Source organism: Watersipora subatra, chromosome 5 (genome assembly GCF_963576615.1).
Source record: "Watersipora subatra chromosome 5, tzWatSuba1.1, whole genome shotgun sequence".
Lineage (NCBI taxonomy): Eukaryota > Metazoa > Bryozoa > Gymnolaemata > Cheilostomatida > Watersiporidae > Watersipora > Watersipora subatra.
In genome coordinates, this window is record NC_088712.1 from 13,529,738 (window position 1) to 13,547,065 (window position 17,328).

The following is a 17,328-nucleotide window of genomic DNA, read 5'->3' on the forward strand; positions in this document are numbered from 1 at the left end:
GAAGACAACTCTAAAAGTCGACTTCTGCAGTCGCTAATATCACAATTGTGATTTCCGAAGGAGTATCATGTGACGGTCTATCCTGAAGAGGCGTTCTGGGAAATGGCGGGAAGTGGCAATAGAACAACATGCCCCTTCTCACCCCCCTCCCCACCCCCAAGAGAGCCATCCATGCCCAGCTACATTGATTCTACAAAACGATAAGTTGGATTGACCAATGTGATTTTGCCTCAGTCGTGTGAGGACTGATGAATTTCCTGGATTGTCCTTATCATTATTGAAGTATCGTAAACAATATGTGATAGCAACAGTGTTTATGCAGCTATTTGCATGGACCATGTTTTGCAAAGAAAAAATGATATTTGTTAATGATGAAAGCAGCCAATGGCTCATAACATACATGTGAATCAAACATCGAGAATAGAGGATTTTAGTAGGTTTTGTGACCTAAATAACCATCTGTGAAATATGATGAAGTTACAATTGGCTATAATATGTAGATGGCATATAGAAAGTTGCAACGAATACAGAAGTAGCCTATATGTATCCGTTGCAAATGAGAATATCTTTGTCTACATATCAATGCTTGTTTGTATGAAATCCTGCAGCCATTGTTGTTTGAAATCGAGTTTTGTATGAAACTAGCCTGCATTAGACACGAATACAATGGAATTAAGATTATGTCCTTTGAAATCAACCATTTCTGCAAATGGCGAATGTGTCAGTTTTTACCTCTACTTTTGTGTACCAACATGTTCGTTTCGATATGATGCATCCACATTGTGCTGAAGATGCAGTGCAGTTCAATGATGTGTATAGCCAGGTGTTCGACTAGCATTGACAGCTTTAGTTACATTGGCATCTACTCCCTTGTTTAATGCTAAACTATCAAAGACCGGTGCGCCATTTGCGATTTTCCAGTAAAAAAGTTATAATCTTTATTTTCCTCCTGAAGTGCCTATTCATTCATTTCTTTCTAATTCTTTTCTAGACATTCTCATCAATCTGAATCAACTTAAATTTCTATCATTCTCTTACTCACTATTACTCTGAAATATACTTACATCTGTCCATAAACACAGGACATAGACACAGGAGTTAATACTGTGGATTATGATGACGAATTTGAGGGCGTTTATGGACAGATGTAAGCATATTTCAGAGTAATAGTAAGAGAATGATAGAACTTTGAGTTGATTCAGATTGATGAGAATGTCTAGAAAAGAATTAGAAAGAAATGAATGAACAGGTACTTCAGAAGGAAAATAAAGAATGTAACTTTGCAATGGGCAAATCACAAATGGTGCACCAGTCTTTGATACTAAACACTCATTGAAGGCTTTTGACATGCTTATGATGAATAAATGTCAACTCACTGAATAACCTAATTACACAGTTCTTTATAAAAAGTGTATCAATAGAATAATGACCTTCCAACGATTATGCATTTTGGTATAACAAGAATTGCTGAAATGCTATCATTAGCATAAATGCATCTTCCAGTGTATTGTGTCAGCCGTTGGGCCAACATGAAAGTTTTAATGGTTCAATTCTTTCGGAAGTATCCAAAGGTGAGTGAATGTCAGCAGAGATTACTTTATTTCATATGACACAACTTTGAGTTCAAACTATTATGCGATTCGCTGAAGCATAAAAACGCATCATAAAATTGGCTTCTGATGATTCCACACACATTTGCTCATATAAAAATAAGCAATTAGCTACAACAAAAGATCTTGGAAAAACCGGGTTGCTAATAGACTTGGATTAACATTAGTTGCGAAAAAGTTACAGATGATGGGGCGAAACACTGCCTTTAAAACTGACATCGAGGTCAGCTACACGATCGTCACTGCTGCAAAACCTTAAAGCTTCGAAAGTTGACCGAGAAGGTTGGGGGCAAGACTGCAGGTGAGGCCTGTACCATCTGGTTCTACATTGAGAAACTTGACTACACCATCATCAATGACCATGGAATACCGGACTGACCGAGTACCACCGAGGGGTGGAATGTCCTTGGATAGACCGATTGCCTGCAAGCAAGAACTTTGGCTGCTACTTTCACTAGCTATAGTAAGTCATGCTTTCAATAGTCTATTTTTCCCAGCGAAAGCTAACAAAATCCAGTAAAAACTAATAGTAAAAATACAAATCCTGCAAGATAATCATTTAACACAGAAGCCTGGGCTAGAAATACAGTGGAACCTCGCTTCTCAAACAATTCGTTCCAGAAAAATGGTCGAAACACAGGTTGTTTGAGATCCAAAACAATCTTTTCCATTAGAATTTATATATGAAAATTTTAATCCGTTCCAAGTCGATTTAACAACTTCGGTAAAGTATGTATTAACATTTCAAACCATAAACTATACTGTATGCTGCATACTATAAATAAAAACGGGTAGATATAGATCGTGTTTAATTTTAGTAAGAGATTTTCGATCAATGATGAAGAAAAAAGAAAACAAAAAGTAAACATTTCGTATGCTTTGCTCTTAAAACATCGAAAACATTAAAGGCTACGATACAATACCATTAATCGCAGAAATTGATAATGAAACAGCAAAAAAGGCAACAGATCAGTTACATAAAAAATCGTGTGAAAAAGAAAATAGAAACAGCAATGGCACGTTTACTTCACATCTTTGAAGAAGAATCCTCCAAAACAATTTAGGGTAACTCGACCGGAGGAGTTGTGTCCCTAGCAAATCGCTATGATAGACAGTAGAGACGACATCCTCCCAGATGGCTCCTTTTTGTAAAGAATTTATGACGCAAAACTTCTCCTTTTGTTTGAGAATCTTCCGAAAGTGGCATAACATGCTCATAACAACGTCGTTAAACGTATAAACATGCTGTTTCCGGAACTGTTCCGAACGTTTAATTCCAATGCCCATGTTCAGGTTTGGTTGAGATCTGAGACGAACCAATATAAAATTTTTTGGTCGAGAACCGAGGTTCCACTGTAATTCGGAAAAATGTTTTCCATCTGATCCTGCGGCTATATAAGCTTGGTTTTGATGTATATGGCATATGTTTTTAGTCTAATTCCAACGTTTCACGTTTAATTAGACTATTAGTTTTTGAGGTATCAGTAAAATACCGAATACACCAATTGATCGAGCAATGGCAATATGGCTGCCAACAAAACATTAGTTTGTTTTGCACTTCCGTACTTCTGGTTTGCATATGATTACGAAACAGTTTTGTTGTGGGGAATTGTGGATTGGACTATTCTTGAAATGTTACCAAATACCGAGGGCACTTGCAACTGACCAAGAAATGAAAACTGGCTGCTGTCAGAACGTTTGTTCCGAATAGCTGACTGGAATTCCTTGTAATAAAGATCAAAGATAAACCAACCTGGAAAGCTTCTCAGCATCATGAGCTTTACACTAGCACCATTTGTTTTTTTATTCATTAGAATTATACACACACTCTATCAGACTCGGTGTACATCAACCATTATGTTTCTTTAAATACCTCTAAAATATCGCACCGTTGAAAGTGTGTAAAGCAAAAACTATTTACTAAATTTGATTTTTACATGCTTGAAGCTTCAAAATGATATTCAGTTCAAAAGGATTTTAAACACCAAGTTCGAGACCTCTTAAAAGCAATATTTTATCCAAACCGGTAGCCTTGGCTTTGGAAGGATAGATGAGCACATCTCTCAATATAGTGAAAATATATTTCACTTCTAGATCATTTGAAAGTTTAGACATAAAATATTTTTCCTTGCCACCATAGACCTTGCTTTGGAAGAAAAAATGAGAAAAATCGTATAACTACGGTGATCATAAATCCTAAAAAAAGCGTAAGGTATAAGAAGAAGAGGACAGTTGTTGATACAAACTAATAATTTCACAACCACTATACAACCATTAAATCAAGTACAGTGGAACCTCGGTTCTTGAACGCTTCGGTCCTTGACCAACTCGGTTTTCGACCAAAGATTTTGAGATTTGTTCGTCTCGGATCTCAACCATAAATTCGATTCTCGACCGAACCAGAGCATGCGCAGTTGAACTAAACGTTCGAACCAGCTCCGAAAACAGCATGTCTATACGTTTAACGACGTTGTTCTGAGCCACTTTCGTAAGGTTCTCAAACAAAGGGAAAAGTTGCACGCCATAAATTCTTTACAAAAAGGAGCCATCTGAAAGGACGCCACCTCTACCGAAGAGATTTTCTAGGGACACAACTCCTCCAGTCGAGTTACCCTAAATGGTTTTGGAAGAGGATTCTTCTTCAAAGATGTGAAGTAAACGTGTTATTGCTGAATCTATTTTTTTTCACACGATTTTTGATGTAACCGATTTGCTGCATTTCTTTGCTGTTTCATTATTAGTTTCTGCGATTTTTGTTATTGTATCGTAACTAATGTTTTCGATGTTTTAAGAGCAAAGCATACGAAATGTTTACGCTTTGTTTTCTTTTTTCATCATCATAGATAGTAAATATTTTACTAAAGTTAAACACAATCTATATCTACCCGTTTTTATTTATAGTATGCAGTATACAGTACAGCTTATGGTGTAAAATGTTAAAAAACCCTTTACCGAAGTTGTTAAATCGACTTGGAACGGATTAAAACTTACATACATTAATTCTAATGGGAAAACTTGTTTCGGATTTCAAACAACTTTGTTTTTGAACAAAATTCTGGATCGGATTGTGTTTGAGAACCGAGGTTCCACTGTAGTCGAGTTCAGTTTTTTTCATTTTGTAGGTTAAAATAGGTGAGTTTGGGAAGATGTAGGAATGGATTACACTGTTTCCATGTATTTTACTCTATAAAGTTATATCCCTACGATGTAAACATTCTCGGGACAGATTATTTACATTGTAGGGGCGTCTATTGTATATCCCTCATACTGCTCACCTGTAGCTAAAAACACACTAGGGCTATTTTCATTGTGTACCACTAAAATTTGATTACTATTTTATTACAACTAGTGAACCCAAAGCATGGAGTTAACAAGCCTTTGAAGTAACAAACTTACAAAGATTGTTCAATTTTTCAAATGGCATGTTATAGCTAGTTTGGGCCAAAACCTAATAAACACAATTCACCTAACGATGCACAATGTTAACACTGTTTGCTGTGTCCAAAATGGTAAAGCAACCTCACAATATAGCAAACGCTTAGTTCCCAGTAAATTACAACATTATGCAGTGTAAAACATTAAAGAAAAAAGATCAATAGCGTGTATGCAGAGTGTAGTATTACTATTGGGTTAGCACCTAAGCCTTATATATCACTATTCATTCAAACGAGAGCATGAAAGGTTGCTCTCTCCATTTTTCCTTAGCGGTGAAATGCCTAACTCAAGTACTTTTGCTTTCCATGCATGAGCGCTTTTTGTCACATGCTCAGCACTACTTTGGCAATAACAAGGCCGTCACATGATGTACCCACATTAAGAGATGCGTGTCAGTTTATATGGCAAAAAATCTAGTGGTTCATCTATGTAATACCTCTACATTGATATTATTGCTCTATAATACTATATTGTAGAGCAATAATTATATTATATATATTATCGATTATTATATTATCTGCTTAAGTTGTTTGAGGAAGAGTCAGTCTTATTCAATAGGAGAGGAAAGCTAGCGGAGCTGCGAAAACATTATAGATAAAAATGAAACAATTGTACTCATTGGATTTGTGTACAAGTAACGCAACGAATCGTTTTGGAGTAGTTTTAGCGAAGACAGCCTCAACTGCCACCAAGTTAACTCGTTGTGCACAACTTTCTGTTTGGAAACCTTTAATTTAGTCGACAGATTAAACATGTTTTAACAGGCCAGTAGACTGACATGAAGACAATCCCTGTCAGTATTCCAGTGAGAGGATAAATCTAAATAAAATATAGGCCAGTGTTAAATGACATGACAGAAGTTGTATATTCGTACCTTGCTAAACTCTGCGTTGGTATCAGCCAGCATCCTGATCTTACCCTCCGTCTGGTTGGCCTTTCCCCATTCAGACATAACAAAAGCATCATTGACCGAGACACAGGCAATCACACCTGCACCAGCCTTTTTGAACTCATCTGCATTCTCTACATATCCAGGAAGATGTGTCTGTAATGAACAGGCAGAGTTAAAGTATAAAAACCTTTGAATGTGCGGTGCCAAACTCAAATATGGCTAATAAAAAAAGTGAGCGAAATTTATATAAAAAAAAACAGACAGCTTTCAAAACACGTTTGAGCCCGTTTTCTGAGTTTCCGGTTGGAAAAACCCAAATATATTAAAAGGTGTGTTAGACAATCACAAACGCAATGAGTATACACATAACTTACACATAATGTACGAATTAAACATCAGATGTATGAACTTAGTTTTAGCTTCCTTGTGAAGTTGTGCAACCATACATACAATATACAGTCAAACATGGATAACTCGTCCACGGATAGCTCGAACACATGGTTAATTCGAACGGTTTCTTTGGTCCGTTCCCACGTAATGATAAATTGCTATAGATAACTCGAACTCAACACTGTTAATTCGAACTGTTTTTTGCCCAACGACTACCGAAACGGTTGTTATCGCTTTAGAAAATCACTTTATTCAAAGCCATAGAGGTGAACTTCATCTTTTCGTAATTTATAAGCGTCATTATTACCACCATCGGCAAAATATTTTTGTCAACGACTTTTCTAAAGGTTTGGTGAAATTTGATTTATACTGCTATACGATAAATAGCACGGGCTAGCCGGGTCACGCGCGCAAGGATTTTCGCCACGCACGTACAAAACAAAAATCGCATGTTGTTTTTGTTTTGTATGTGCGTGGCGAAAATCCTTGAGCGCGTGACCCGGCTAGCCCGTGATGAATAGTTTTCCGACGTTGATTCCGTGTTGAATCAACGTCGGAATGTTGAATGTTTAAAACGTCTTAAAAATTGTTGTAATTAAACGTATACATTGTCTTAGCTACAAAAAACTATTCATCGTTTGACCTAAACACAGAATACGTGTGTACATTCAATAAGTATCTATTAAAGAAGCGTGAGTGATATAGAATGTACCGTAAAACCTCGTAAAACTTCTAATTGAAGTGCCTCGGAGTGTTGCTCTTAACGAATCCCAGGTAAAGTAAGGTAATCTTTGCATAAACTTCAAGAAAAAACGGCAAAATTGATCGTGGGTAAAACCCCAAAAGAAAAAAATGTCTTTTCTTTTGAGCATTTAAACAACGATCAAGTTTTGCCAATGTCAATCTGAAAAACGTCCTGGCAATAACATCACCTCAAACAACAAACCAATCTCAAGTGATAGAAAAATCTCTATACTTTTTCATAAAAACGTTTTAAACTTTACATTAGAAGCATTTAATTTGAAACAAGCCATTTGTGCTTTTGATTTATATTATAGTTTGTATATGTACATGTATCTACTAATAAATAAGTAAATATATGGACTTGTGACAGTGCTCTGATAACTTGAACGCTTTGATAATTCGAACACTTTTGCTCGGTCCCGTGAAGTTCGAGTTATCCATGTTTGACTGTATATACAATCGTACAGTCAATTGTTATAGGATCAATCGGTATACGCTTGGTCAATTTATGGCGCCTTACAGTGCCTCGCGTTGCGCGTTCACAACTCGAGTTGCACAACTCGAGTTGTGAACGCGCAACGCGACTTTTTAAAAGTAAGGTGCAATATATTGGTATTACGGCAACATAACCGTAGATCTGGTTATATTAACAATGGTATATCAATAGGCACCCGTTAGCTAATTGAAATTAAACTGTATGTACTGTAAAACTAGAGCTAATAGCGAATTATACTGCGCCGAGTTTGCAACTTGAGTTGTACAACTCGAGTTATATTTACCAACTCGAGTTGTGTAAATATAACTCGAGTTGTACAACTCGAGTTGTACAACTCGAGTTACACAACTCGAGGTCATCAAAAATCCAGGCCGAGTTCTTTTAACAGCAACTCGAGTTCAACAACTCGGCTTGAGAACATCTCATCATTTCATTTTCTCTAGCTATATTTTCTACATATGGAATTTATTTTGGTGCATCATTAAACGCCGTTGAAATAATTTCTATGTTCATTTTCGGTGTTCATTCAGTTTCTTGTCAGGTTCTAGAGAGATAACTCTTTTTTTATTTGAAAAAGAAGTGGCCTACCTCCCACATAGATTGTTTTTTAGTTTGCTTTTTACATTTTACAATTGTTTTTTTGTCTCGTTATATTTATAGAAATAAATATGCGCAAATATCGCCAATATAATTATATAATTTAAATGTGTATATATATTTAAATTATTAGTGTTAAATTTCTGTAAATGTTCTGTAAATGAGACACACCAATTACTCACTTTGCTTTTTTTACAAACCCGTGTTAGTTTTGCGTATAACACAACTCGAGTTAATCATAAACCCAGGCCGAGTTGTACAATTCGACAACTCGAGTTGGACAACACGAGTTGTGAACGCGCAACGCGAGGCACCGTAAGGCGCCATACAATTAGTATACGGTCAATCGATATACGATCAAACGTTATACAGTCAATCGGTATACAGTCAATCGGTATACAGTCAATCGGTATACGGTCAATCGGTATACGGTCAATCAGTATACGGTCAATCAGTATACGGTCAATCAGTATACGGTCGATCGGTAAACAAACCTTGACTTACATTCCCCTCTACACGGAAATTTTCAACACACTATGTAAAATCTAAACACATATCTGCCTTAACATATGATGTAATCTTCCATATAGGATGGCATTTCTCTCAATATCACAACTTTTTAAGTAAAAATAAAAAGCAAGTAGCAATTTTTAAAATGTAAGAATTGAAAAATAAATCAGGTTCCCCCATCAACTTTTGAGCAGTGGTGATAGAATGTCACCAATCGGCTTGGGCAAACATCTGGTAGAGTGCGTAGGCAAGACATTTTTCTCTCACACAAATAGGAAATTTATAAAGTTGTCTATAAAATTGGCTGTTCTCGGGAGTCACCTGTTTAAAACCTGCTGGGCATGATCTGCTTTCATGAAAAAGGATTTCAAACGAACATATTTCAGTTAATCTAGTTCAGAAGACTAGTAATTTTAATATCATTATACAGCGTTGTAATTGTTGCCAGTTGATATTTTACAAAGATCGCAAATCTTTCAGTTCATTTTCAAAATTCAACTCGTAGAAAGAATTGTTAGTGTCCTATATGAGATTAATTTGATAATACACTAACACAGTTTTTTCCTTTCATGCGACATGGTGACGCGGAAAAGGAAAAAAACTGTTTTCTATTTCAAATCAAATTTGGTTAAATGAAGCGGAACGATATCTCTGCTTCTCGGCTCATTTCAGTAAGTAGATAAATATGACATACTGTAATGGCGTAACGATGCTCATCCCATTTCATAACAATGGAAACAATATCCTACGGCTCATATGTCATCAAGAGATACATTGACAGATGTAGGTGACAGAGAGGCATTCGAAGCACATACCTAGCATAAGAATTATGCCAGCCATTGTAAAAAAAACCTAGGAATTCAGCAAGTTTTAAACATTGTACAACCAAATCTTTCATTTTTTTATGTCATCAATTCATCTGCACATGCGCTCGTTCGTGGAAACGTCGCGGTATTTGTAGACAAACGAGCATCACTCTCATTCACATTGTGTTTTTGAATAGTATAATTGTTGGTGTTATGTCGAGTTTTTATCAGAATTCTCTGATAGAAAGTGTTCAGCGTCGCTAAACAAAATTGCGAACAATGGCGTCGTTTGCAAAATTTTTGCAGAAATTTTGTGTTTTCAACGGTAAAAGTTGTCTATAAAGATAGTAGACCACTAATAATTCACAGTCTCACACTTACGGAATAGCACCATGAAAAAAACGAAGGATTAGCTGCCGGGTTTAAGAGGAGAGATGTAACAGTGGTAAGAGATTGAATACATCACACCTTCTAGCTCTCAAAATACATAGCATACGCAAATGGATAATAATGAATTAAAATTAAGCAAAAGGAAAACAAAGCAGCACACTAGTTGTAAACTATTGATTATAATTGTTGTAAACTAATTGATTTTTACTTCAGTGGAGTTATGTCCCTCATAGTATCTATTCGATGAAAATGAAAAATATAAAAAGAGTATCATATGATTGGTTTTTGGGAATATGATTGCATTTTTGAGAATAGAACAGATTAAACAATCCATCGGTTTTTTTGACGTCATCACGATATTTGCACATGTGCTCGTTCACGAAAAAGCCGCCATATTTGTAGAAAACAATCGTTATTTTTATATTTAATAGCACTTCTTGGTGTTGTTTTGAGACTATAATAAAAAAATTGCAAACAAAAGCATCGCTTTCAAAAATTTATTGCAAAACCTTTGCGTTTTTAACGATTAAATTGTCTATAAAGATGGCCAACAACGATAAAATGACGTCATGAAAAAACGAAGGATTGTATATTATTTTTAATGCGAAAATTCACTTCACGAAATGAGTAAATCGATGATTTAAAGCTGTTAAACTGTAATTACTAAAAACTACCTAGGGCCAACAATAACTTAACATATGTGACATGTGGCAGGTTGTTCAGGTGAGTGAAAAGCTTCATTTTAAAACTGGTTGCGATTCATATGTAAAACTAACAAAGAAAGATACAGAACACATATTTCACAGAGGCTGCACAACAATGTGCTTGAATTTGTTCAAATTGTTTGACTGCTAAACGTATGTGAAGAGTGACAGTGTGTAGGTTGAATGTGCCGAATATATAACAAACATCAGGTAAGTCAAGCAGTGAGTCAAACAGCAAACCAGCAAATTGAAGAAGTAGCTGAATGGCGAGACTTAACATTTCAAAGTGCAATTTTGCACTCATCTCCAAAGAAACTGGGCTCCCAAAAAAAGTTCATGGGTTCATATAAGCAGAGCTCAAATTTGTTATACAGAAATGCATAGCAAAGCAAAATAGTATAATACAATACAATATAATACAATTTTGTATTTTCCAAATATACGAGAAAGGAGAGCGCAGACCTGAGAGCATCCGGGTGTGAAGGCACCAGGTACAGCAAACAGAACACCTTTCTTTCCTTTGAAGAGATCAGCGATGTTGACATTGTCACCAGGGTTACTCTCTTGAAGATTTACTGACGGAATCTTGTCACCTACCTAAATAAACTAATACTAATCATACACAGCAAATATGCGTATTTGATGTAAAATCAATAAATAACCAGGCTGGTTGGGAAAATGAGCCTCGGTGTACTTGTCAGTTAAAGCAAATGGCTATACCTGAACTTAGAGGCAACAATGCTGATGGAAATGCAGTGCTAGATGAAAACTGCCAATGTGCCCAATGAAAACTAGGCCTATACGTCAAGTGAAAGTTGCGAATACAGAAAACAAGCTCATAGCGTTTTATAGAGAATCATGGAATGGCAGTTACATCAGGAGTGCGATTGAAAAACCATCCACGCTTCCTCATTGAACTCAATCAACTTGCATTACCACCAGTCGATTGCCAATCAGCAAAGCAAAACACCAAGATTTTTGCCTTGATCAAAAAGGATGCTATATTAGAGCAATTACAGTAAAAATTGTCGGCCATTTTTATCCAATACAAAAATTTGAATTTCCAAGTTTTGTGTGGTCACAAACGTGTATACCATCAAAACATGCAAGACTATAATGTCAAAATGTCAATTAGCAGTTATTAATTTCCGGCGAAATAGTTCAAAATTGAACACTAAGGCAATTTCATTACAAGTTTAGACATAAACCCAGCTGAAAATATTGCCGACGGACAAACATTTCTTGGTCGATAATTGATCATGATGCCTCACACTACCATAAAGAAATGCAAACTTGTATGCCGCTATAGGAATGCCAACAGACTATTGCTTAGCTGTATGCATCATGCATGACATCACGCTATAGCATTATGTATTGAGTAATGTAAGAATGATAAGTGCCAGATATGGCTGCGACATGAGAAATAGAACAGCATTCAACTAGTCCGTGTTTGTCAGCCATGCTCTGAGATTAGAATTAAGCTGAACATTGACAGTTGTTGCATGCGATGGGAATGGTAATGGTGACTAAAAAAGGATGGCATTACGGAGGCAGCAACAACATTACAAGAATATCAATGACTATCTGTAATAGAGGAGAGGACAACAAAATATCAAGAACAAATTTAACAAAAGCTAAGGACAAGACACGCACTCAGAGAACAAGAAATGATCCAGAGAATTAAAGCTTAACAACGGCAGTTGAAAAAAGGAAGAAATATGTTTACCTCGAAGGATACACATACTAGTTAGTCATTCAATAGAGCAATGTTTTAGAGTACTACAGCCAAGGCAGTACATTATGGAGCGCCACCACTACTTCACAGATGGCCTCTCGCTTTGAGAACAAATACTTGCGGTCAAGTCTGATAATGCATCAGAAGAAACAAGGTTGTACAGTGAACGGATGATTTTTGAGAACAGGCATGGTAACGGACCAGCTAATGGTATTGGGAGAACGGTCAAGTGCAAGGTTCTTAGCAGTGTTTATTAGAACCACCAAATTGTACACAGTGCTGAGACATTTTACCAAACAGACACTGCCCTATTTCCTCCAAAAATAAAGACTATTTGTGTCAAGGACAGACAGCGTCACCCTAAAGAGATGGAGTCTGAAGACCCTTTACCAGGCATCTCTGAGCCTCTCACTTTATTGCCTTGGACTACAAAGAAGACTACAGCTTAGTGACTACTTGGCATTTCAACAAGATAGCCTTAGCCAATAAAAAATTCAGAATGGATCAGGGTACACCTAAAAGATACAAACAAAAACCAACATGCACTTGGTAGTGTAGCTGCAAGGCATATGAAGAACATCTCCGGGCAGAGAGGCAGATGATGGTAAGTTCTTCAGTGAAATGCAGATGATAGGATTGCCATATGGCTAGTAACAGTAGCATCAACACACCCGCAGAAACTTCATTGTTAGTCCACTGCCTGATCTAGCCTGTGACACATACATCTACATGTACTCTCAGCGATGTTAAAGTTAATGCTCATAAAGTTGTGGATCTACATCTATCACAACTCATGTACTGAATCAGTATTAGTTCCATAGGCAACACATCCTGCAGTTTATCAACGCTTTATTTATCCATGTTGGAATATTTCTTTTGCATACCTACCTTTATCAATTCGATATTATACTACAATATATAATTTTGCAGTGTAAGACGAATTGTAGATTTGATAAATCCATAATTTTAGACTCTTAAAAATGGCCTTCCTTCATTTTGAAGCAAGAACATTGAACTAAGTTTTCATGTCACAATGTTTCCAAAATTAATCTAATTTTAAAAAATTTGATTTAGCAGATAGTTATCTGTGGCGAGCCTGATAATAGAAAAAGGCAGAAAGATCTACATTACAAGCAATTGTTGAAAAATTGCAAACTAATTTGCACTAAAATGTTCCGTAGGTAGCAACCGTGAGGATCTATTTGATGTCTTCATCAACATTAACTATGACGGTATACCAACAATACACACATAGACTTCAGTTCATTTGTTATCTGCACTCCATCGCTTTTTGTACATGCACTAATCAAAATTCAATCATTTTTTAAATTACTTCACACCTCAAATTTTAAAGGCATAGCGATAGACAGGCCCTGACTATATGACTGAGATATGGCCCTGTCAGGGCCATATCTCAGTCATATAGTCAAGGCCTGTCTTTCGTGAGTGAATGAGTGTGAAAATTATTAGACTCACAAACATTGTAGTTTCAGTCTTCTGACAATCAATAGTACCTTCAATTTAATATATACCTTGGTCACATTCAAATTTTTCATTTGATGGATGGATATGCAGTCTATTGTTTACTTCGTGACTATCATTGTTAGTATTTTTAATTCATTTTGTCTGTAGATATGATCTCATGGACAAAAACAACCAGTTATAGTTTTGTGACTTAACAGTTCACATTCAATCTGTTAGAATAAATAGTGTGAATAACTAAGTTATATCAAGTAAGATTTTCTTTGATCTGTACAGAATTACTGTGGGAGTTTCTTGACTGCCAATGCAATTGAGTATGGAACCGTATTACAGTAGAAACTCTACTTACAAAAAAAATTTTAGCTACAAAATTTCAAGTTGTCTTTTGTAGAAATACCGCTCCGAATAACAAAAGATGCTACAAGATACGAAACGCATTGCTGGTCGATGAGCATAACATTTCAAAAGTGGCGTCCAGAGCTGCTCTTAAAATGGCTGACACCGCGCAACTTCTTCCCATCTGAATGGTCGCTATTTTCCGCGGGTACGCAAAAAGCGGCTTATATAGTTTTAGCTAGAAAAATGCAGAGAACATCTAGCCTAGGCCGTTCCTAGTTTTTGTTCTTCATTTCCCTGTTCTTTGTTCTACCTATGTATACTTTTTTATTTATTATGCAGTAATTAAATTATAACAGGCATCTGCTATAGGTCTTAACTATTTATAATTTGTACAAATATTTTGTCCAGATTTTTCAATGGTTTAGAACAGATTGGGACATGTATAAGGTAAAATACACTCCTACCTATGAAATTTTCTGTTTATGCAATTGCTTCGAAAAAAATTAACTATGCTAGTATAGTTTCTACTGCATCTCATGGTGATACTTGTGATCCTCTCATAGTGATCCAATATATGCTGTATTATTCTTCAAGAAGTGTTTTGGCAAGCTGCTGAGAATGAATAGTTATGTTTGAAAGGAGTTAAAAACCTTTCAGCCATCATGTACATGTCTAATGAGAACAACTAAAAAGGTTAATACCATATGCTCTAGGGTAAATACCGGGGTAAGTGGATCATTTGTTGAGCTTGGATGATTTAATAACCACTTGGAGAAGTACATCTTACGCTCTCTAATGGTAAGTAAAAATGCTCATTTACTCAAAGGATGAGTAGTTAAATGCCCTAGGTACAACTGGCAAAAGCGTCAGATTCTTGGAATACAATTACGATTGAGCAGCCAGTCCTCGATACGTTCACAGCTATATAGCTAGCTTTAAAGAAAAAAGTAAAAATGACAAATTTACTAAGATTTTGGATCCTAAAACTCATTGTTTTGATAAAACAGTCTACAAGCAAACATGCAGGATGATCCATTATGCCCGTAGACATTACATAGATATCTAAAAAAAAGTTTTTCTTATTCCCTCTCCTCATAATTCTTCGTGCTAAAATGAAACAAGGAATTATTCGCAATTTACTATGACGAAATTTGTGCCAGTCCATCTAACAAAACTCCAGTTCGATTATAAAACGGGAATTTGAATTCATCCAAACGAAACTGAAAAGCGACAGTCCTTTTTCGGGTAGAAAACGATTTGTTAAAAAGACAATCATTTATACCAATGCCATATTGACCAGATTCAACCTTTTCAATAAATTTTTATCTAACTCATGTCACCGAACCTGTAGTGTATCAATAGAAATTTCTTTCATACAGTTGGTGCCACTTTCTGACTATCCTAGTCTGAAAATCTATCTAATAGCAGGTATCTGAATAGTTTCTAGCATATCTATTAAGGACTTGGTAGGTATAAGGCGACCACACCTAACAGGCGTATTTAAGAATTGGCCCCAGAACTGCCTTATAAGCGATCAGATTGGTCTTACAGGAAGTGTTATTAAGATTTCTTGTTAAGCTTAGGGGCTCGTTACCTTTCTCAACCACTTTTGATGCGTCCATACAGTTTGAAATTATTTTCTACAACAATGCCTAAGTATCTTACACTGTTGGCTTGGGAGATAGGAGTGCTATTTAGCTCTAAAGCAGAACTGGGAAAGTCCTTCCCGACCTCTATATGAGCAAATTTAGTAGAGCTAAAAGTCATGCCTCATTGGACTAGTCATACAGTGCTGTTACGTTATCTTTAAAACCAACAGCCCAGCACTCCGTGGTATTTATGCTTAATAGGGTGTCATATGCATAAAGTTGGCAGAATGTGCTCTTCACAGTCAGAGGCATATCGTTTACCAAAATAAAAAAGGAACCAGGTCCTCCAGATGGGACAGCAAACAATTCCGACATCATGCCATTAACAAATGAAGTTCGTTTCCTCAACCACATCTACACCCATACCTGCCAACTCTCACGCATTGGGCGTGAGACTCACGCAATCACCCCAAAGAAAAAATGAAAGGGCGTGAGATTTTTGCCCCAATTTCCGCAATTTTATTTACTATCATTGATGCATCAATTGCCCCAAAACCAAATCTCACGCATTGCCCCACTCTTGGGTTGGCAGGACTGTCTATACCCACTGCACTATAGAAGCATCTAATCCACAAGTCTTAATTTTACTAATAAGTAGATGATGAGGCATTTTATCAAAGGCCTTAAAAAAAGTAAGAGGATGAGCTGTTCACTCCACTAAAGCTTGTGTTGCATAGTGAATAACATCAAGAAGTTGAGTTGTGGTGCTAACCGTTTACGGAAACCATTTGGGCTACTACTTATCAAGTTGAGACGCTCTAAGTGTAACCAGATAAAACTAACTATAGCATGTTCAATCATTTTAAATATCACACGAGTGAGACTAATAAGTCTCACCAAAAAGAACGCCGCAACTCGAAATGCTTCAAAAAAACGGTGCACCTGATTTTGGTGAAACAAATATGTAAATGTCGGAAATAAAGCGGCAACTGCCTATTAATGAGTACCAGCAACAGCATTTACATGAAACAGATGCAAATACTAAATTTCCAGCGATGCAAACAAAAAGTCGTTGCCGGTAATCCCATATTCAGTAAAAACCGCAGCTCGTGAACAACAATAAGCTGGCTAACCTTCAAATCAACTCGAGCTGTACATGAAAATGTCTGAAATCTGTCAAGCCTAATGTTCTGTGGTAATAAACGCGTAACAAGTGATCTTACAGCAATCATGATGAAAATTTTCAGAAGAAAGTTGTTCAACGGGGTTTGTTCTTTCCGGATGTGCGGCTGTACTCCTTAATCCGAGGTAATCGGCTACTGAGCAAAAACAACACGCAGGTCGCAACTTAGCCGCGGTTTTTTACTACATCATTCGCTCGTATATCTATGCAAGTTTACGGATATTTTGAATAAAGGAAGTATCAATGGTTTTACTAAATTGCGCATGCGTATTATCCTAACGATTGCTTGACAACATGTTAGCGAGCAAAGACTATAAACGGCCAGATCGTGCTTTATGAATCCAACTTTGTCGCTAACCGTCATATTTTTGCAGTTTTTTTGTCATCTCACTTAATTATGGTGTAGCAAACACGTATTTGAATGTA

At 36.4% G+C, this 17,328-nt stretch overlaps 1 protein-coding gene across 2 annotated transcripts; it reads right to left on the minus strand.

Moving 5' to 3' along the window:
• Nucleotides 1-1,582: 1,582 nt before the first annotated feature.
• LOC137396246 (peroxiredoxin-5, mitochondrial-like) lies at nt 1,583-17,082 on the minus strand. Of its 2 annotated transcripts, none has more exons than XM_068082434.1 (4): nt 16,943-17,082; nt 11,037-11,171; nt 5,920-6,090; nt 1,583-2,033 (listed from the first exon to the last, which is right to left on the minus strand). In XM_068082434.1, exons 1-4 carry the CDS (start codon nt 16,949-16,951, stop codon nt 1,866-1,868), a joined length of 483 nt encoding a protein of 160 aa, XP_067938535.1. In that variant the 5' UTR covers nt 16,952-17,082; the 3' UTR covers nt 1,583-1,865. The 2 variants fall into 2 exon arrangements, with proteins under 2 accessions (XP_067938535.1, XP_067938534.1); XM_068082433.1 differs by having other exon boundaries at nt 16,853-17,007.
• Nucleotides 17,083-17,328: the final 246 nt, after the last annotated feature.